The sequence below is a fragment of the Rhinolophus sinicus genome, chromosome 16 (genome assembly GCF_057876585.1).
Source record: "Rhinolophus sinicus isolate RSI-liver-muscle chromosome 16, RSI-T2T, whole genome shotgun sequence".
Lineage (NCBI taxonomy): Eukaryota > Metazoa > Chordata > Mammalia > Chiroptera > Rhinolophidae > Rhinolophus > Rhinolophus sinicus.
Genome location: NC_142516.1, coordinates 61,592,367 through 61,615,665, shown reverse-complemented (window position 1 = coordinate 61,615,665; position 23,299 = coordinate 61,592,367). Strand labels below are relative to the sequence as shown.

The window sequence follows — 23,299 nt, the reverse complement described above, 5'->3', positions numbered from 1 at the left end:
GTAAATTTGGTATATGTTCAAGGGTTACTTTCTTTAGGTGAAAATGGAAGAAAAATGCTTCTCTCTTAGGAAGGAAACACCTAATTAAAAAATAGTCTTTCAAGAATGAGAGCCAATGATGAAACATAATTTCAAAACACTATACTAAACTTGATTTAAATTTTGCTTTTTAAAAATAACTTGGAATATGACCGATCATAGCTGATTTAGTACATTTCTCTACTGTAGAGTACACCAGAAATTGCCTGTTAATATAGCTAGATGAAGTGAAAAGTTTCTTTCTTCTGCTAAATACGCTACTTTTAATTTGTTTGTAAAACCCACTAGTATTGAGAAATACTGTATTGTTATGGTTGATTGGAAATAGTGAAATTTAAAAGATTTCTTTCCCCTGGCATTTGCTTTCAGTTAAGAAAAGAAGCAAGTAGAAGTACATGGTGACTTTGTCATAGACATCTGCTTTTAGGTTATAATCATTTTTAAGGAAATATGCCATGACTTTTGGGGTCATCTGAACCTGCAATAATGTCTATTTAATATAAGTATAAATGTCAGATTGTGGCTTACATGTGGAGCCAGTAAAGATGAGTGTTTGCTATGATAATATTCATGCATCCTAAATGTTGACTTTAAAAATTTACCTTGAAGACGTATTCTATTTTCATATTAGGGTCAGTTTTCACTTAAGTACATGATCTTTCTAGAAAGGAAGTGCAGAAGTGTTAACATGTGAATGAACAAAATGGATGTCGATCTGAGTCATAGTTTGACATGAGCATCTTTTCTGGGCTGCAGAGAAGAATGTGGTTGATTCAAAACCAGTGTAAATGTTTGTTGAACCACTGTGTAAGAGGAGGTCGTCGGTTCTGGATTTGCTTTTTAATAAATTTAATTAGGAAAAGTGAATTTGCTTTGCACTTTAACGTTATACTGAACAACCATATTTTGAAACAAAATCTGCTACCCACTGTCTCACATTGTGTAAGCCTATGAAATGCGTATTTTTAAATCTCTGTTCTTAGATACCCTTCTCTTTTTCTTCCATAAACTCGGCAAACTCTCTGTGGAGTAGTATGACCTTTAAAAGATCAGGAGTTGCCTAAAAGGGCCACGTGGAGGGTAAGGTAAGTGAGTGGAGTCAGTCTGGGGGGACCAGAAAACACTTGTGTCAACCACACTGAGGTAGCAGCTCCTTAGCTCCAGCCAATTGTTGCCAGGTGGGAATGCAGGCCCAGTGTTTCGAGAGTCTCCTCCTTTTTTCAAAAAAAAAATGAGAAGCCAGAATTCTAGATTTTCATGTGAAATCTCCGGATTTTTAAAACTTGGCAGCCCTTTCAAATATTTTTTAAAGTGTGTGGTCCAAACAAAACTCATCTGCAGGTTTTATTCAGCCTACTGGCTGCCAGATAGAAACCTCTGTTTTAGATAATATTTTAATGGATGAAGATAATAGTTTCATTGCATGTGATTATTCATCTTGGGAATTCCTCTCTGGGATGAACCAAATTCTTCATTTTTTTTTTTTTTTTACAATTAAAAAATGTTTAGTAAATATATTTCTGGTGCTGATAGTTTTGATTTATAGTATTCCCCTTATGACCCATATATAAGGAAAAGTAAAATGTGAGCAAAACAACAACTGATCAAAGGATTCGATAAAGTTTAGAAAAGTAACAATTTTAGTATTACATGGGAAAAATGGGAGATTTCAACATTCTGAAAGGACATTATAATTTGTTTCATTCATTGATGCAGATGAAAAGCTGAATTCAACTATCAAAAGCTTTTCATCTCACCTTTAAGCAATGGATTCTTGTCTCTGAATCTTTGTGGAATTGCTATAATTTACCAGGCAATTGATTATGATGTCATGAGGAAGAGATAGACCACAAGGGGAAAACTTCCCCATTCTAATTTGTGGAAGGCCAATATTTTATACAAGCTTCAAGAAAACATCATTTATATTGTATAAAATGAGGTTTTCAATGCTTATCTAAATTTTTTGAAGGGGCTCTTTAACAGAAATAATCCATTCATAATTGAAATTCTCCAGGCAAATCAGATACCAACATTTTCAACAGAACGGGTAATTAATAGGTTTGAATTTCAAATTGAAGGTCACCCTGTTATTGATTTCCGTGGGAACAGGAAACAAGAACATCTTGTTAAAATGATCTGCAAATGGGGCCCAGGTTTGCCCAGGTTCTGTCCATGGTCTGCTTGAGCAACATCACTGGACAATATCAGACACCCATCAGAAGGGAGTCGTCTCCGAGGTAAACATAACAAGCTGTTGGTGTGCTTCCAGAACTGCAGAGAGGAGTTGAACTGGAGAAAAGACCAGAGATTAACAGTTTATTTTATAGTTAGTCAGGTATTTCAAATCAAGTGACTGGTGCAGCTTGTTACGAAGCATCTGTAAGTTTGTCAGAATGACGTTGGTATGCCATGTTCAAGAAGTTCCGTGTCAACACAGCTGTGAGGTACCACTTTCAGAAACCTTTAAACTGGGAATTAGATAAAATAATCTGTAACACAACGGGAGGGAAGCTCAGAAATAAAGAGGATGGAGAAAAATGGAGGACAGACGAACATACCCTTTTAGATGCTATTAATTTAATGAAATAACATGTGTGCCTTGTATTTGACACATAGTTTTGTTGTTCCCTGTGCCAGGCTGTTTTAAAGCAGTCATTTCTCTCTCGGCTGTGTTTATACTTTTTGAGAATGGCTTGAGGTGAAGGTAAGATGAACTAAGTGGGTGGCGAACATTATACCTTTCTAAACCAGAATAAGTATTTTAATTTTAGCTGTGCTACACAAGTGGGAAACTTAATGCAGTGCCTTCTTATGGTTCAAAGTAAAAATTCATAAAAAGGGCAAACCTTCCATCTAAATACCCTGGAGCTGTTCACACAGTTATTTCCAGGTTGACATAGTTTTGTGTAGGCACGACAGTGGCACCAACCATCTACATTAAGCCTTAACATTCCACAGAACCATTTCAAGTTTATTATGAGCTTCAAAGCCTGCTCATCCCAAAGAAAATATCAAGTTGAAGCATGTCACTCTGCCAGAGTCACAGTTAACTGTCTTCAATCAAAAAGAACCTTTCTTGAATCAAAAAAAGGCGGATTTTCTACAGGTGATCCTTGAAGACATTTCTCAGTACAGTACAGAGTCATTTTTTTCTGACCCACTGTGGCTGACCTCTTGAATTCTGTCGATCCATCCCGGAAGCAGTGGTTGCAAGCTACCCCCCATAAAGCGGACGTCATCACAGTTGAAAGCTTGGAGAGGATGTCAACATTCTTTTTCAGCTTTATTCCTAGAGCTCAAGACTTTGGTCCCGTTTTACCAATGCCCGGTTGGATTTTCATTGCAGGACTTAGAAATGTAGCTGAGGGGGACAAAAAGATCCGATGCTGTTCAAGACTTGGGCATCTCCACACCATGGAAGGCTAGTGCTTTGGGAAAGAATAAGGGCTGTTCAGCCTGATCTCGTAGTGTACTGCTCTTCTGAAGGAAAGGAATTCCCCATTTCCTGAATGTGAAATGCCTACCCTTTTGGAGGCTCCTGGTCTTCAGTTCCTACCTCTGTTAATAAACCATCCCTGTCTATACCTTGCATCTCAGAGATGGAACTTGACGGACTAGTCAGCGTTGCAAAGGTCACCCTAAAGCTATCGGCAGAATACACTGCCCTTTGTTGCTCGGTGATGATAATGGTACTATAGCAGTTAACTGGATGTATTAGACTGAGCTACTTTTCTAGAATACCAAATTGTCTATTCCTTTTAAACACCTGATAGACTGCCCATTCACGAGTTGTCTCAGTGTGTTCTCAAAAGGGATCTTAATGATATTTGAAATATAAGTGCTTTGGCCATAGGAGGGAATCATATATGCAAGAGTGTATCCATTATGTTGTTTTGCTTCAGTGAAAATACTTCTAACTTATGCTTATGTTTTAGAGTTTTCAAAATTGTCTGGAACTAATTATATTCCAACAAATTTGAAAACCTAAGGTGTTCCAAAAAGTTTCCTTATGGTATGATTTGTCTTCTGTTAGTGTAACAACCCTTAAAATCATGTTATATGAATTGACTTTTTTTTTTTTAAGGGGAAAAAAAGTACAAAACTTCATTTCCTTTCCTGTTTTTTCCTATAAATATAAAATTAGGAAATAGCTTCTTTTAGTTTCAGGTTATAATTTTAATGTAAAAGTGGGTTTTATCATATTTTTATATATTCAAATTTACTTACTGAAATACTACTTCAGTGATATTCAAAATTTTATAGGAATAATTAACAAATGATCAAGCTACTTATTTGAGGCAAGGGAATTATATGTGGAATAGTTTTATATTTTGCATGCTTACACTGATTTTGTGGCACCAGTATAGTCTTCATACAACTGCTGGTACACAGGTAGCCCTTTTGCCTTAGCTCTCATTTAAATAGCGATGAGTAAAGATTCAAAATGCTAAGGCACTAGTAACTTTCACTAATTACTTTCACTTATACAAGTACTTTGGACTACCTTGCTTTCCCAAATGTGTGCTGTGCCACATACTCTTCCCTCCCCACATTCTGTTTGGTCCCAATCAGATTGGTTAAGAACTTTAGGCATTTAAAATCACTTCCTCTTTGGTTTCAAAATGAATAAGTGAAGACTCAGAGAAATCTCTTTAATTTACCTTTCAGTATTTTTGAACAGAGCAGATTTTGTCCCACCTTCCATCAGTTGTTTTCTTACTGAGCTCGATAAGCCCATCTAAAGCAGTACATATTCCCTCCCTTTCCACAGTAAGAGAATGAAATCTGTTCAAATAAGTTTTGTTGCAGTACTTCAACAATCAAAGGTGACCAAACAAAATGATTTAAAATAGAATGGTTAGCATTACGTTCAGTGAACAATATTTGAAAACAAAGTTTAGTGGCACAGTTTTATGTTGTGGGTTCTTCATGACCTAAACATTTGTTGAAAAGACCTTCTTTAACCTAGAGGTATGTTTATCTTAGAATAATAATCATTTCATGCTGTTCATATTTTTTTTTCTAATTGACCCATTCTCCAGACCTTTAAAAAACTTTTTTTTTTTTTTTTTACGTGGATGTAAATTCCATTTTAATTAGACCAATGCAATCTAATACTGCAACTAGCTGGGAATGGAAGAAACATGCTTGAAGTTAATACAACCCAAATCAACCATAGCCAGATAATTCCCCTGATCTTTGTAACAGCTCCCTTCCCCACCTCCACAATTAAATGACTCTGTTCTGGAGTTTCAACAAGACATTTAAGGTTCCTTTTAAAAAATGATCATCTTTTACAGGATTCTTTGCTCTTGAATTTCTCTTTCTTTCTTTCCCTTGCCACACAGCTGTCACTGGTATAAGGGAAAGATTGGGGGGAGGGGAGGAGGAAGAAGCCCTGTTCAAATCGTGTCACGTAGCACTAATTCATCTGCTCTCATTAGAGGGAGCAAGGGACAGCAGTGATGGCCAAGAGCTGCACTCCACACATGACACGCGAACAGTTTGGGGAATAGAAAATTGCTTTCTCAGGAAGCCCAGCCAATTAAGGAGTTGACCATATTGAATGTCAAGTGTTAATTTAGGTTTTTCTTCATTTTCCCAGTAGTAATGCGGGTCCTGTGATGAGCAAATACATGTCAAGTAAAAGTTGATTGCATGAAGGACCCGGGTATTATATGTCACTGACAAGTCACAAATGTACTGAAGTCTTTTAACCCCTTAGGTGAGTGTGGTGGGGGAGGGGAGGAGGGAGGATGGGATTCATGGCACCGTAATGATAAGAATAGATAGTCTAAGTCAGGGCAGCTTAGGTGGGACAGACAGTAATGGTAATTCATGCAAAAACCAGTGAGAGGACAAATCCTATTCTCAAGGCATAGAGGCCCTTGCAATGCATGCAATATGATTCATTCCCATTGCAAACACTGCCCAGCATATATATTCTACCTCCTAAGATTTTATGAAAAGGGAAAGGAGTGCACTCTATGGTCTTGGCCTGGAAAATTCCTTATTATCTTCTTTGACAGGAAAAAAAAATTTTTTTCATTAAATAATTATACTATTTTGGGCATTTTAACCCTTGGTTCAGTGCAGCTGTAACATTTTTGCCTATTTACTTTTAATTTCAGTTTCTAATCAAATATTCATTTTAAAAAAATGACTGTAACGTTATGCCATAGAAAAGAGACAATAGATAAGACTGAAACGTTTGTTTTCTGTCATGAGGAGCTCTGTGAAACAGTGTTGAGTCAGTAGAAACTGGTGGAAGGTCCATCATTGTCTTTCATTTCTTTCTGTGCCTAGTTATAGAAGAGAAGAGATTTAAGCTTCAATGAGTGAGGTAACTTTGCCCTTTTTAAAACTAAATGTTGAACGTTGCCCATCATGTATAGCATCTCATTTCCATTCATCAGCATTCATTTACATATGAATGTCCCGAAAATAAGAGAATGTCTGTTTCTGTTGCAGTTGTACAAGTAGCAAATAAAAATACCCCCACAGTTTAAAATAACTGCTGCGTGTAGTTGAAATAACCTTAAAATGGAACTCAGAACAGTTACAATCTGGTCATTTTTCGATTCTTTGTATGTAGAACCACTTCCCCCCTTCATATCCTTGAAGATGTGATCTTAATTAAAACACTTTCTTGAAACTTATTCTATTTATTCCAAAATCTTAACACACTTGGCCTTTGTATGTGGACAATGCTTGCACCTTAAATACTTAAGTTTGATAATGCTTTAATTTTGGCAGCAAAAATACTGACAGATTCTTTCCCTGAGGTTAGAAGCTGTCCTATCATAATATTAAAAGTTTAAATTTACATTAAGGAACAATTAGGAAACAATTGCAGCCACTTGATGTTTAGGTTTGTCTTAACAAAGAAACGTTAGGCTCCTGAATTGCTGGGATGTAATATCAGTTCTTTAACTTCTCCCCTCCCTGTCTCAAAGCTAACCTAATCACATAAGCTTAGCTTTCCCTTCCCTTCCTATTTTGATAAGCTCTGTATATAGGAACTCCAGTGGCATTGCGAGAGTACTGTTTAATTACAATCCAGTTGTCAGCAGCTTCCCTTCCTCTGGGTGTGCTGAGAGACTTAAGTAAGTTTCCGTAAAGTAAATTCTGATGATGGCAGCTCGGGTTGCTGAGTCAAGTTATTCCTTCTCTTCTGTGTCACTTTTGACGGATGGTACCTAATGCAATCAACCACAGGCCAAGACAGTCTTTCCTTTGGTTGCGTTAGTAACTGGACCAGGAGTTCCCCTCCTCCCTAGATCTCTCCATCAGATGCTCCCTCCTTCCTGCTGCCCCCACCAATACCTGAGCCCAAATAGGAAAGTGCAGAGAACCACAGTCCAACCCTAGGAAAGGCTTTTCCTAAACCTCCATTTCCCAGTGGTGAAGCCGGAGCTGCCTCCCTTTGCGTGCGTTTTTGATAAATTTAAGAAGTCAAATCGCTGACACAGATAGATAATCCGAGTGTATAGGGTGAAGAGTTATAAATTAACACATTATTCCCTCTTAATGTGAAATACTTGCGAATGCATTTTCTCAGTCCCCTGACGTCTACCCAGTGAGGGCTCACATTGTACTTTTCAAGTGGCATTGATTTGTTAAAGCGCTGAATTAGCATCTCCGGCCAGCTGCTGGATCCACTGTCGCGTCGGGGCTCCAATTCTTCCTCTGCCCCCCAGCCATTCCTTTTTTTCCTTCAGTCTCCATTTTTCCTTCCTCTCCCTTTCCCTGCTTCTTTCCATTTCGCTCCTCTCTTTCCCACTGTTCCTCCCTCTCTCACCCCCTTCTTTCCTGTTCCTTGCGTTTCTTTGGCCCCCTCTATCCCTTTTCCTTCCTTCACTCTTTTATGCACAGGTCTTTCTCTTCTCTTTGCCTCAGAGGTTGGCCCTCACTCAGGTTTGCAGTCTGTTAACTGCCAGGGTGGAGGGTAGGGGGATGTAGCCAGTCCCGTAGCTTCAGGTGGACTCTTGTCCAGAAGAATCAATTAACAGGTGCATGTTTGTGCTCCTTGTAATAGAAGTTGGCGAGGAAAAGCGCACCTATTTTGTTTTCTGTAACTTCAAAGTTAACTCACAAAACTTGTCAACTTGTATTTTTAAATGTCATTTAACATAGTAAAATCTTTGGGTTAAAAGAGCATGAAAACCACCTATGGTTATCACAGATTTGTTTGGAAATGAAATGCCATTTATCGCTTCTTTTCGTGATGTATCTCAAAGTTCCAGAGGGCTTCAGAGGTAAAGCATCACAAATGAGAGGACTTAACAGGCTGCGTGTACAAGTACACAGACCTTCGCTCTTTCCTTTGGATATTGGTCCAATGTACTTTGGGATCACTGTGTTGACTAATTTGATATGAGCAAAAAAGTGTATCTACCTGCATTTAAATAGAAATTATCCTCCGTAATATTAATCTCATGGCTTTACGTGGTGCTGTCTTCCATTTTACTAGGTTTCCCACTAGTAACATCAAAATTAAAATTTGAATATATATTGATAATCAGATTACTTGAAAAAATCAAATGTATTTATTGGTATGTTTCATATAAATTACAATGACAGCATTTCCATTTTGAAACGGAAATATTTTACATAGGTTTTGATAATCTTTGCTTCTCTGTTGGGTTGATTTCCCATCCCTTCCCCCGCCCCCTCCACCGCACCCGCCAGTCAAATATAATTCCTTTAAAAAAAAAAATTAATTGGCTGTCCTCCTATCTAGAATTAGCATGGCTTGGCTAAGGTGAAGGGATTAGAATGACTTTTCAAGGCATGATAATGTCTGTTTAAAGGAAAGAAAAAGAAAAAAAGAAAGTCTTTTAACTAGGGCTTAAGACTAATTCCAGCTACTAAGAAGACCAAAATGACGCTAAAGAAGACAATTTGGTTTTATTTTATATGTACATGTTAACTTGCTTAGAGATCATCATTTTGTATTTTAGAGTATTCTCTTAGCTGAAGTAGGATGTTCCTCATTTGTTACTGAGAGGGGGACATGGCTTCTTCACTCGAGGAGATTAAAGTTGGAAGCACTTCTGTGTTTTGCAGTGATAATCACCCTTCACCTGGCTGTAGTTCAGGGTCATGGCAAGAAGGAGGGATTTGCTGGTTTTTAGAACTGCGGTGACTGTAATAGAGAGGCTCAACAATAAGCCAAATAATAGGGCAAGGTTGAAAGTGAAAGTGCCCCATATGAAAATACTTAATGATTAGAAAAGAAAAAAAACTGAAAAAGCAACCAAAAAGAAAATCTGGAAGGCGTACTTTAGTGGTAGGAGAGAAGTTGAGGATAAAGAAAAAAGGAATGTTTGGGGGACAAAATTATGGAATATGGTAACTTCACAAAAATTAATACTGTTGTGATTAGTTTTAAAGGGCCTAATGGCAACATAGTTTAAAATGAAAACATTTAAAAATGTTTAATGTGATTTTCGTATTTCATCTGTTGTACATATGTATATTTTTTTCTTGTTCCTTAGTTTGTCAGTTACATTCCCTGGAAGGTAGAAATCTCTGCACAAGTGGTAAATCAATACCAGGGGTTTTTTAAAATCTAATTTGTTGTTTGTACTTTAGCCACATGAAATGGTTAAGTGTGATGTTACAGAATTCAACACCTTTGAGTTTTTCTGTAAAACTCTCAGGAGAAATCAGAATTATTTCTGTTTTTGTATTTTGTAAGTCTAAATTAAATGTCACTTAAATGTGAAAGAACTGCCACGCTTTGATAAGTAGTCCCCAAAGCAAACCATTTTGTCAGTAATCATAACCTAATTATGAATGCAAATGCAAAGTTTATTTTTTAAAAAGTCCAAAACAAACAAAGGAAAAAGAAAAACAGACCACTCTACAACTCAAGGAAAAAGCATCCCGGCACTTACACGTAAGACTTTCAGATAGTGGATCAGTAATAATAAGAAAGAACCTTGGCTTGGCGCCGAGTCCTGTTGAGCGAGAGCAGCCCATGGCCTGCACAGTGTGTGGCTCTGCAGAAGTTCAGAGTGACACAGGCATCACAAGCAGGTCACAATTCGAGGGGTCAGGGGTCATGTTCAGGAGCAGAGTGTTGGTGGACGAGGCTAAGGAAGCAGAGGTGGCCCCTCTGTGCTCAGTGTGTGGGTCTGTGTACTCCTTTCCCGTCAAAGCTGGCCCAGCGCGGCCAAAAAAGCGGTTCCTTGGCAGGGTTTAATGGCAGGATGATGTAGTCTGTTGTGACTAGTGCATTCCTTTCAGGTTAAACTAGGGAAATGGCATTGTGTTAAAATTCCAAGTCGCATGAATGTTTTATTGCCACAGTGCATTTAGCCCTCTGGGGGAGTGTGTGGTGGCGGGTGGGGGTGGGGGTGACTTAGAGACTCAGGAACTATCAGAACACTTCCCTTGGAAAATTTTACCCACCAGCATGAAGCTGATTTGCTGTGATGGTCACTTAGAAGGGTTTTGCTTTTTCCTAAACTGCGGCTGTTTAAAGTCTTGCAGTCTGGACAATTAACAGCTGAAGAAAATATGACAAGACACACGCAAAGAGGTTGGGAGATAGAGAGGAGGAATGCGCCAGAAAGGAGCTGAGCTGCCTTCTTATGTAAACTGCCCGAGTGAGGGCCGCCTCCTCCAGCCTTGGTCCTTGCCTCCCCCACCCCCGCCTTCCCCAGCCTGTGTTTTGCTGTCTGCCTGAAGGCCAGGAGTCATCTGTTAACCTTGCACCACTGATTGGGAGGCCACTGCAGCTCATGGTACTGTATGTTACCATTACTACTCCCTCATTCCTTTTTACTGGCTGATTTGTTTTTGTTTTGTTTTGTTTTGTTTTTAACCATTTCTCTGTAATAACGGTTTGTATTAGTCAGAGGGATACAATTTTGGAATGCCAGAAGGTCCGAATTTAAAACAAAACAAACCTAAGTATGGTGCTGGTTTTTTTTTTTTTTTTTTTTTTTTCTTTTTTCAATTTTTTTCTTGGCTGGTTCAGAAGGGCTAAACCAAACCACTCTAATTCAATTGCAGCCAAAGGTTTCCAGTGTGATTTAAAAGCAGGAATTGTGGAAACGGGCAGTAAAAGATGCAAGTCATATAGACTGTGGATCTTGTAAAGGAACTTTGTTGTGAAACCACGTGAGCATCTTCAGGGTTTTAGGACACGCTCAGGCTTTGCAGTTACCTCAGATATATCCATTTTGCAGATTGCTCCCACCCCTGTCCCTCTCCAGGGAAATTCTAGCTCTCATTCACTGCTATAGTTGTTTTAGACTTACAGTTACTCAGGGTGTGTATGATTTGACTTCAGTTGTAATTGTGCAGGTTACATGTAACACTCAGCATCGCTTCATGATTTGATCTGACTCAATTTATAACAGATTAAAATATGGACGTATGGAACAGCCTTCTGATTTTGCATTGTGACTTTATAAAATATTCACATGTCTGATTTTTTTCCCAGTGAATAGGAGAAATATGGATTATCTTGAACTGCCCTAAGAAAAGATGTTTTTCTAGTTTGAATTGCCTTTCTATTTCTCTTCACTTTCAAACCATAATACTTCCTTTGTTTTCATGTTCTTATGATGTGTCATTTTCTCTTCTTTAATAATGCATATATATTCATTTATAGAGTTGTGTTATGTGTGCTGGTAGGTACATACACGCTTTGCTTAAGTGACTGCCAAATAGATATGAGGGAAAATCTGTAGAGTTGTTAAAACTAAGATAGTTTTCCATTGGTAAGTATTTTTAAAAATGGTATGTAACAGAAATTTAACTCAAGAATATGTTACAAAAAAGTAAACTATGGGTGGGTCTGTGTGCCTGATTTATAGACTCTTTGGTACATGACTTATGTATTTCTGTAAAAGGATGATTTTGTCAAGATAGACCTCCTGAGTTTAATCTGATTAATGCTGTCTGTATGATGGTTTGTTCCTTATGAACAGATACATTCACATTGTTTATGGGAGGTCTTAAACCAATACACAGTCAACTCTATAGCAAAATCAAGATTTATATATAGACTTGGCACTTCAGATTTTATACGAATTCATTAGGCATTTTCCCCTACATTCGAGAGAATACTCACTTTAAGAATTCTTTTTACTCTGTTGGATGTAGTAAAGTGAGGATAGGATTTTTTGTTTGGTGATTTTTGGTTTTAGTTCTGAATTTTAAAGTGAAATTTTCAGTAGAATATTAAACTTACTTTGTGCTGGATATTTTTTTCCATACAGCCAATTTCAAAATTAACTTTTTTCCTAAATAGTAGAAAAATTCATTAACAGTGCTAAATTAAGAAAAAAAATCTGTCATGTACATTTAGATTATCTAAAAATATATTTGTCATCCTGATCATGGAAGCAGGTTTTGATTATAAAAAGGATGTTGTGGTTGTATTCAACCCTTTTCAATTTGATTAAAATTTCCCTTCATAATCCAAGAGAAGAGTGGAATTACTCTAATATCATGTCTTCCTAATAAGAAAATTAAAGTTGGTTTAGGATTCCCCCCCCCTTACAAATCAAACTTTCTTAAACTATCAATACTTGTCCTGTCAGCATTTTTCTGTTCCCGTTGTACCAGACATTAGTGTTTGGCATTGTAGAACTCTTATGGGGAGTTAAAGATTGGACCTGAGTTCATTCACATTCTAAGGCTGTTCCATAGTCTTGTGACCTTGGGTAAGTCACATAATCCCTAACCTTTTTTTTCCCCTTCAATTTTAAAATGGGAAAAAGAACACTTAGCTTGAGAATTTGTCAGGAACATGAAATGAGACAACACATGTGAAGCTCAGTGATATAGTAGGTGTTCAGTAAACTGTAAATCCCTTTCTTTGAGCTTGTCTTGTGGCAGGCTTCCCTTGGGAAGCTTGAATTTTGGAAAAAGGTGGTAAATTTAAATAAAATATTTTAATTTTTTAAATTAATTATCCACAGGAAAGGAGATAATAGGCATTGGCAGAGAACTTTTTCTTTTTCTTTTTCCTTTTTTTTTTTCTGTTTTTGTTTTTGAGAATTTCTTGTGTCATCCATTAGTCTTGCATTTTGGCCACTCTGCAAAATTCTCACCAGGCTGGCCTTCATGGATGTCAGAATGATGCTATTATTTCTGTGATATCAGTTAGGCTAAGTGTAGACTAAAGGCAAAGAGGCTAGCCCGATTCTATTGGATTCTGTTTACCTTTGTATCATCAGTTCTAATCATTTGCTTGAATTGAAGCTTCCTGCCTTATTATACTCATTATCATTAGCACTTGGTAATAGAGCTTGAAGTTAGATTTTACAGGTAAAACCCCAGCCTCTGCCCCTGGCTTTGTACTTACTTATATTCATGGAATTTAGGTCACACTAAAGCTAGTAGTATTTGTACCTCTCAATAGAATTAAACAAAATAGTAGCATGTCACCTATATGGGCAATATTTTATCTTAATTTATATAGTCTTGCACAATGCTTTCAGTGTAGTTAAGAGTCTTAAATGTAGTTGGGGACTATTTGTTGAGCAAAATGCGGTTCTTTTATTGTTTTTTAATCCTGGATTATGTTTTTCTCAAAAGTAATTGTGTTCTCATGTGTAGTACATTAATATTGTCATAGATGGTCTTTGATTAGCATTGTTACTTTGCCTAACATCTAGTTTCTTTTAGCCAAGCTTAGAATGAACATACTGCATCTCAAGATCTAAAATAAATATTTGGCTTGGTGCTTACTTTAGCCTGTTACTAAGAGTAGAAGAATGAGGATTAAAAACTATTAATTTCATAGCTACCTCTTAGATCACCCAGCGCACTGGGGTTGGTACTCATTTTATCTTCTTCAGTTATTACAAAAGTATTCAGGGCAGGTACAGATATTTTCATTTTACAGATGAGGACACAAATGTGTAAAATACGTGTTCAACATAGTTCACCCCAAAGTCTCCGCCACATTCTTTGTCCATCTGTAACAGAAGCTATTTAACAGAAAAAGGAAAAAACAAAAATAGTTGTCAAACCCACCGTTTTCTTTTTCCCTCTCAAATTAAATTTCACAAGGAAGCCGTTCTGTGGAACTGATAAAACTCAGAGCTGCACTAGGTAAAAAGAGGTACAGCTACAGACTCCTATCCTTTAGACCTCTACTAGGGAGCCATGGGATATCTGGTTAGGAATTCGTAGCCGAATGTCCCTACACCGCCCAAAACAGGAAGTACAGCAAAACCTCAGTTTCCCCAGCTGGGGACCGAAGGTTTTATTCATCTTGAGCTTAGAGGTGCGATTATAGGGAATTCACAGGGAAAGCTAATGTCTGTGTAATTTTTAAAGAGAATATAAGAGCAAAACAGTGGGGTAAATACAAATGTAAAAGATATTACAGTTATGTCATTGTACAGCTTTTCATGATAATTTTCAAGGCACAGATTTTTGTTTAATCCATAGCATTAATTTTAGTAGAGAGAATTTTACTGTGGGAAAAGTAATAAAAATTTTTAAAAAGTCAGTTTTATGTCTAACTGGAGTCTGTGTCTGCAAATGTATCCAGACTCTATTTCAGTTTGAAAATACTACATAGTGCTTGTGCTCAATATTATAAAATGATGTAACATATCTGTAAGACATTTGAGTATACATATCATATATGTATAGATGTAAGGATGGAGAATATGGATAGACCTGAGAAAATCATGTAAAAAGCACAATATTTTAAATAAATTGCTTGTAAGACAGATATAATTTGGTTATATCTTTATAAACTAGGGATTTCAAGTTTTCTCCCCTGCTAAATTTATATTGGGATTTTATATAGTACTGTCTTTGAAATATAATTTGTTTCATTAGCATGGTGGGAAGAGTCCAGACTTTTAAGCCAGAGGTATCTACATTTGAATTTATCTCTTCTTTTTATGTGACCTTGGAAAAGTTATATAACCTCTCTGAACCTCAGTTATTTCATTTATAAAATGGAGCTTAGAAACGATGCCTGTGACATCTGGCACAGAGAGGGTGAGCTGTCTTGGTTGTTATTAGCAATTTCTTCTGTAATTGCTTTCTATTGTGATTAGTTTGCAAGCCTAATGCTATGTTCACTTAGCATCTCTTTGTCAACAGTGATACAAGGTTCTTAACACTTGTATCATGTATGTACTTGGCCTTTTATATTACTAGTTTAAAAAATACTTGTGCCAATCTTGCAGAAGCTTACTTTTATTGAAGAAAATGAGGGTGGAGAAAAATCTCTCCTTTCTTTCTCTTCACAGAGAATCAGTCACTGAGCAGCATAATTCTAAACTCTTATGTGGCTTTTGGGTACTTTATGAACCTTTTTATGGTAACCCAGGAGCAAAACACTGATTGAATTAATACATTTCCATCAAGGCTCTATTTGTTAACCTCTCCTCTTCTTCCTAACTGATGGATGCTTTTGTAAGGTACTTTTGTGATCTAATAGTGAGGGTGCAGCATAGAGTACAGTGGGGATGCCAGTTCATAGATCTGCAGGTTATTGGTAAGCCTAATAGACTTTCGATCTTAAAAAAAGAAAAGGAAAAGGAAAAACTAGAATATCAACAACAAAACCAAAAACCCCACCAAACAAAAAAATTTTTTTTTTAAATCTTATTTTCCTGTAAAATTCAGTGCTTTATAAAATGTAGACTCTAAACTTTGCACCGTAATTTTAATCTTTAAAGTTTTAAACTTTTTTTTTTTTTTTAATTACAGCTTTTGTAAAAAGGATACATATTTGGTGTTGTGGATGTGATTTAAAAACTACAGGCTGCCACCAAGGAACTATTTTATTAATATCTTTTTAGTCATCTTCATTTATGTTTACATACAAATGTAGGGATAGATACTAGTAACCTAAAGGGATTATGGATATGTGACTTCCTTTTTTCACTCAACTATGTCATACATATCTTTCCATGTCTATCAATATAAATATTCGTCATCATTTTCAGTGGATTCCTACTATGATTTTACTATAATTTACTTAATGAGTTCTTGGTTTGTGGACACTGAGGTTGTTGCCAGCTCTTTTACGAAGAATGGTGCTTCCATATGAACATTCTTGTTTGCACTTGTATTCTTGTTTCCTAAAGGTGAATTCTTGAAAGTGACGTTGCTGGGGAAAGAGGTATAATTTTGCACAGTTTAAGATGGTTGGCAAACCTTTTCGGTATTTCTGTGCCCAGATAGTAAATATTTTTGGCCGCCATACGGTTTCCTGTAGCAACTATTCAATTCTTTGTAGCTGCAAACAGCCACAGATTATATACGTAAAGGAACAGGCATGTCTGTGTATTAATAAAACTTTATTTAGAAAAGTAGGCAGCAGGGCCAAATGCAGTTGCCTACTACTGGCTTGAATCAAAGGACAAACTATGATTAAGGAAGAAAATTGACCCCTAGTTGGCTAAAGCTTATCGTAGAAAAGTGTTCCTATTTCAGGGTAGTTTAATGGGCTGATTACTTTCTTTCTAGGTAGATGGCAATTGATACCTCTTTGAAAGAGCTTATTAAAGGTTTTCATGCCTGCCTCTACTCTGAAGGCCAGTAAATTTTAAACTAAGAGGCCATATAGATATGCTAGTATATATTTTATCATTCTATAGTTTAAATTTTAGCATATGTTGACAACTAGTGGGGCAGAGAAAGTCCTCCTAACTTATATTGTAGAGGAGATGTTGTACATTCTCTCACCTCTTGAAGATCACCCTGATGGAGTCAGGTTCTAGAGGTATCCTGAAGTAAGCCGGAAGGAAAGTCCAGCAAGACAAGTATCATTGCAGCAGAAATATACCACAGATCAACAGGGTGACATTGACTTAGTTACTGAAGTTTTACAGGCTAAATTATACTCGGAAGAATGCTCTGTGCATAAATAGTAACCTCCTTGCACCTTAAATCTCTATAAAATAGGAATTATTGGCCCCTAACTGCCTTAAGGGTATTTGTTCAGGACCAAGTGGAATAATGATATAGTTAAAATCACTCTATTTGTAACTTCGGGTCACTGGTGCCACTGTGAATTTTAAGAGATTTATTTATTATTTATTTTGCATGTATTTGTTGACTATCTGCTTGCTGTGTGTAAAGCAGTGTGGTAGGTGCTATGGGGAAATACGAAGAGAAATGAGTTAGTTCTTGCCCGTAAGGAGAGAAAAGCACATATTTGAAGTCCAAGGTTCTGTCAGTGCTGAGAGCCCTAATGATGGCAGAACACTGGGGAAGGCTCCTCTTCCACCTGGGGGTATCAGAAAAGTTCGTGAAAGAAGTCGCATCAGGAAATATAGAGATTTCCCAATGTATGTAGCTGGGGAGGGTATTCTAAAAAGAGCAGTACAAGAACTATCAAATTAGGAAAGGCCAAATCAGTAAGCAAGAGACATCCAATAGCCTAATTAGACTGTCTGTTAAGTACTGTCATAAAGGAGGAGGAGGAGAGAGAAAGCCGGCAAGGCAGGGTAGAGCTAAGTTGAAGAGGGAGGAACTTGAATTGGTAGTTTGTGGGGTACTCGAAACATCATCTAGGAGAATGTGTTCGACAGTTGGAGGGGAGGTTATGGCACTGGTTGCCCAGTGTGGAATGATAAAGTTGGGGTTATCACTGAAGCATTATGACATATGAATGAACATACTCTCCTGAGAAATGGTCTGGAATGTGTGTGTGGGGGGACTGCTGAGGGGATCGAAAGGGAAGCATGGACGGGCTTTCAGTAGTTACAGGGTTAGGGGAAATAAGGAGAAGTATTTCCACCACGTTCTATGGTTCTGAGCCTTTGTTAGTGGGATTATGGTGATAACATTGCGAAGTATAGCAAGGTCAGGGGAGAGCTGTAGTAAAGAAAGGGTAGTAATGGACCCATTTGCTTGCTTAGCTCGAGGTGTTAACTGGACACTTGGCCATTTCTAGTCGGAGCTTGAAAGTGTGAGACTAAAATTCACATGAGAGGTAAGGAATAGATACTTGGGACTGTTCTCATACAGGTGGCAGGTGAAACCAGGGAAGAACATCACATCATTAAAAGAAAAGCCTATAGAGAGAAAACGGTGTTGTATAGCATTTCTGATCATTAGGTAAGTCAGTGACGTAGGGAGGTCTGTGTGAGGCTACTAACACCACAAATATACAAAAAAGAAACATCATGTGTTTTATCATTTATAAAGCATTCGGTTGTCTAGGCTTCTTTTAGCTTCTAAAGCCACTAGATTTCAGGAGTAAAATGTGTTCCGTTTGGGGAAAAAAATGCCTTATTTTATAAGATCCCCGAGGAAAATATAAGAAACTCCCTTTTACTTAATCTTCTCACCACATCTCGAGACCCTCGGTAACAAAGAGATGCCATTTGTGCGAGAGATTTATACCCACTTTTTGCCTGTCTGGTACACAATACTACAGCCTTTCATCTCCCCTAGATCTCACCCCAGTTGAGATAAGTGCATTTAAGATAGTTGGGGTGGGGGGAAGTTAGAGGGAAGGAGTGTATTCCACAGAAATTAACTTTGTATGCTTTTGTGCATTTTCTCTTGTTAGTCTGGGGTCCTCAGCAGGCTTGGAGGGGGAATTGTGCAGGACACAGTGTGACTTATGTTTGAGCTGGGAAAGTTCTTACTGTATGGAACAGCAGGACCGAATCTGCCTTCCCATTCCCTTTCTTCTCTTGACATTACCTGTGTTCAAACTTTGCATGCAAAGCAAATCGTATTGACTCATTGATCTTCGGGATGCTGCATGATGAGCTTTGGTAGTGTCGTGTAGGTTCCCCCGGCTCGCCCATGTATAGCAGTTGGGATTCTTCTGGTCGGTCGGTGTGATCTGTGGCCTCCCCCAGGCCCTCTCTTCATGTCAAATGGGGTAAGGCGCTCGTCCAGAGGAACCCGCGCATCGAGCCAAGCGCTGTGCATTAAATCTATCACATGCTCATTCCATGTGATCTTTCAAACCGTGTATGGATGCTTACTTACACTTTTTTTTTTTTTTTTTTAGCCATATTAGGTTTAATGTAGATGGTTCAATGGGAAGTTGAGATGTTGTGTGTTGTTGTTTTTTTTTGCGGGGGGGAGAGTTTTCTCACTGGCACGTCACTCATTCTTCTATAGTATTTCATTCCTCAAACTCCTTTTTCTGCTTTCTCACATTTTCAATCACTTTTTTCTCTTCAGTGTATTACATTTAGTAAGAAAACAAAATAACCCTTTTGACATATCCCATTTTGTGCCTTTGATGTAGTGAGATCAAGTTAATGCACCTATTTTCTTCCAATGTGAGCTCTTTCTAGATAAAAGCCACACCCTCAAAAACAAAAACAAAAATTCAGTGACTTGGTGATGATTATGTGACGGTATGCCCTTTCCCCGCGTTAGAGATAGCTGAATGCATCCTCGTTCTTGATTGTGGTGGAAACCCAGAGAGAAGCTGAGTGGAGCAAAGCCAGCGAGGAAGTTAAAGATGACCTATACCATTTCAAAGTGCTTTTAGTTTAAATACTTAAGTTAGCGTCCATCCCCAGGTCATTTCTTTCTCATATTTGCGGCATGTTGTGACGTTGGCCATACCACGGCTCCCGAAGTGGCTTGCTCATTTGGGCTTTCTATCATAAAGGTTTCCTTTTCTGACATCCCCACTTTTCTTCAACAGGGAGATTTTAGGAGATCTTGGACCTTGGGCCCTGGTGTATGCTCCTTCTTCCCTTTTTAGGCATATCTCTTCTAACACTTTTTGTTAGGCATATCTCTTCTAACACTAAGTTTTTTGTTAGGCATATCTCTTCTAACACTAAGTCATCATTTAGAGAACTTTGCCTTACCATTCCATTGTTGCTTGTCTGGTTTATTGAGGCTAGTGGTTCTCAAACACCTGATCACTAAAAGCAACTAGCTGGGCTCCGCCTGTAGTGGTTCTGTCACAGGGGGTCTCAGGTGGGGCCTGTGAGATGCGTTTGAAACAACTTCCCGGCGGATGCTGATCACCTTCCTGGGCTGAGGAGGACACCTGGAACCGCTGACCTGGACTGCTGCTTTCGTCCAGCAGTTTGCTGTTTTTTTGTGGTGTTTTCCAACAGGCTAGGGTTTCTCCAGATTTTATTCACCCATGTTCCCTGGAAGGTCTTTATTTTTGACTCATTGGTCAAGCCACTAACATGAAAGAGAACTCGGCAAATTGCCTTATGTTTTCATTGTGAAGGGCTTGGCTGGGGCAGGAGTAGCAGAGAGTAAAATGTGACCCTTCTCACGACTTCCCCCAATGAAGACTTTAACGGTCAGTCTCTCAGAGCCTAGATACATCATTACAATCTTTCTCAACACAGCGTTCTAAGAAGCCTTCTCAACGTGGATTGATCTGGCCCCTAATTGAGACTAATTAAATAGGTATATTTTTTAGTATTCCTAATTGCTTATACTATTCCTTTGACACTTGAGGCTTGCTTCTCTGCACCACCCCCCCCCACACACACACCAAATTCCTTCCCTCACTGGCTCAAACTTCTCAGCCCTTGTGAGAGTGGTATGGTGTGCTGTGGTGTAGGAAGGTGTCACTCACCTATGCTGTGTACCTCCTGCATGCTTAGTTTGGTGACATGCGTCACCTCCTTCAACCTTGCCAACCCTACACAGTAAATAGAATTATGCCCACTTTACAGATACCGGAAAGAAGGCTCTGAATTGATAATTAGCTGGCAATTAAACAGAGGCCTAATGCCAAAGCCAATGATGTTTTCATATTACCCGCCTTTGGGACAGTTGGAATTGAGCCTTGAGGACAGAAAGAAAGTTAATCTGGGCATATATAAGCATACTTGGAGTTTTACTTAAGGTTAATTGTCACATTTGGCAGTGTTTACGCTCATAACCAAAAATCTGGAGTATTCAGTTTCCAAAATACTGAATTATAAGAATGATCGCAAACCAATTGAAAATCATCTAATTCTTTACTTTTTTCTTAATATAAAGTCCATCTAGGGCACAGGTACAAATAACTTTATTCTCATTTTCTTCAGTGCTAACTCCCGTGCAAAACAAGATTTGGAGAAATAAGCAAACTCTGTCAACTGGTAGGAGACTTCTCTAGTAAAACACTAGCGTGCTTTGAGAGAACTTTGTCATAATTTCAGTTCTGTCCAATTGATCGAATGTGGAGGAAGACAGTGGTGATAGGCCTCAGTTTTCTTGTTTAAAAATAAAAAGAGTAAAGCAATGGAAATTATACCCCCCCCGCTTACTAGTCTGGTGTGGGAACTAATAAATATTATGTGTAAAGCCCTCGGCGAGCTCTGAAAGGAAGATTCTATGTAATTTTAGCATTATTCATGGTCTATTAGATTCCTCAGGATGTCACCAGGAAAAAGAGATTTTCACCTTGTACCTTACATTTCACAGTAGAAAAACAAGGTACTTGGGTCGTCGTTTGTGGCTGTGAACATCTCCTGTCATTGTACCTGTGGAGGTTGCTCCTGTCAAGGATCCTAGGGCCCTTTCTTTCGGCAGCTCACCCAAGAGAACCAGATCCTGAGGAAGAAAGAGAGCGAGCCTCCATTAAATAGCTCCTGGCCCCTGTGAGGACACTGTCCCCACACCCCTCTCCCCCAATCATCTTCTGTGTTTGTCATCCTGTTGAGGAGCAGAACCACGTAGTTGGCCGTTTTCGCCTCCTGATCCTCTAGTTCATTGTTCTGGGACGACTCCAGAGGGCCTGTCCGCTGTCCTACTCAGTTCTTCTATAACGTCTCTCATCCTTACCGTGCTCCTAGTCATGCAACCCTGCTCTGCCTCCTCTGAGGCCTCGGTAAGGAGGAGCGTAGTTCTGGCTAGTCCGTATGGGAAAAGGGATAAACACTGTTTGACTCACCAGTAGGAGAGGTCATTAAGCGGTGTTTTCATTCTTAAGCTTTAGGTTCTGTATAGTTGGCCCTCTCCTGAGTCTTAGCCTGGGCTTTCGTGGTTGAGAAAATAGGCTTAGAATGTTGTCGTTTCGTTAAATGGTAGCCTGAAAAATTAGGATATACGTTCACTGCACATCCAGCAACTCAGCTCACCTTCCTGTTTTTCAGTTTTCGCATTCATTTATTTTGCAGCAGTGTGTTTAGCATACATCCTCATCCTTACGGTATTGGGTAATTAATTTATTTCTTTCTCTGCCCTGTCGCACGGAGGCTCCTGGCTAGCATAGTCGAATCCATTTCCCTTAATGGCCTTCCTGAGTTCTTTGTGTTATCTGAGTAATTTTTCCTTTTGCTGCTTGGCATTGTCTAACCCCTGAAATTAGGCTGAAGTTTTATCAGTGCTTTTCTTTGGCTTAGAATGTGACAGAGCTCACACTCAGCCATGTCTCCGAGTCCTCCCAGGGGACTTGTTTTGGGATTTCTCTCTCCCTCTCTTTGAAAACCAGTTTTGTCTGTCCATTCTTTTCCCAGTTCTTCTTGGGTTCAGCTCGTCTCCCTCCTCTCTTCACTGCTAGACTGAAGCCACCAAAACACATACACTTCAGAACTGATCTGGGCTTGTGGCCAGCCTACCCGAAGAGACTTGAGCTGACATGGAAGTCAGTTTGTTTATTTAGGCTGTGACTTTTATAGTGCCTATCAGGCAAGTGCGTACCTGAATGTTTAATGTTTAAAAATAAAATAAAATTTCAATGGGCCCTGGCTCTGCAAGAAGAAGCATCCCAAGTTCTAGAAGCCTTTTTTTTTTGGTATCACATTTCTTGTCCCAGGTTATCGTGTCTGTGCCTCTTTCTCTCTTCCTTTGTCCCTTCATTACACCCACCTTGTACCCACTTTCCGCTTCAAATATTTTGAACGGTAGCTTCCGTTTACAATGTGAGCTTCCTCTGCTTCTTTTCAGAAACGTGGGCCCTAACAGTCTTTATGTGTGATCTTAGTAAACAAAGAACGCGTGTGTGTGTGTGTGTGTGTGTGTGTGTGTGTGTGTGTGTAGGAAACTTGCCATATTTCCTCCCTGCCCCACAGAAAATGTGTTTTCTGGAAGCCCTTTTGACACTGAAGTGAATGCCCACTGGCCCTCCCTTACTGAAATCTCCTGAGAGGAGAGAGAGAGGGAGAGAGAGAGAGAGGCCTTTATGCTTGTTGTCATATCTTTTGTTTCTGCTGATTATACACAAAGTAAGTTGTAAATAGCTCTCTCACACACCATGATTCCTTTGAGGTATGTACAGGAGAGTAGATATGCACTCAGCTTCTGCTTACCCTGGGGATTCTAGAGGGTCCCTTTCAAGGCCTCTTATTTCCTGTTACAGCACCAGCGGAATGAAATTTAG

General features: G+C 38.6%; 1 protein-coding gene across 10 annotated transcripts in view; it reads left to right on the top strand.

Annotated features, from left to right (window-relative positions):
* Positions 1-23,299, top strand: part of BNC2 (basonuclin zinc finger protein 2) — a 414,097-nt gene that overhangs the window by 140,275 nt on the left and 250,523 nt on the right. Inside the window, exon 1 of one of the 10 annotated variants that reach the window (XM_074330350.2) lies at positions 10,619-10,793. The exons of the other annotated variants lie outside the window; for them this stretch is intronic. Within the exon in view, the coding sequence (XP_074186451.1) occupies positions 10,791-10,793 (3 nt within the window). The 5' untranslated portion in view covers positions 10,619-10,790. Of the gene's footprint in view, positions 1-10,618; positions 10,794-23,299 lie in introns of those variants that run through there. 10 annotated transcript variants of the gene reach the window in all.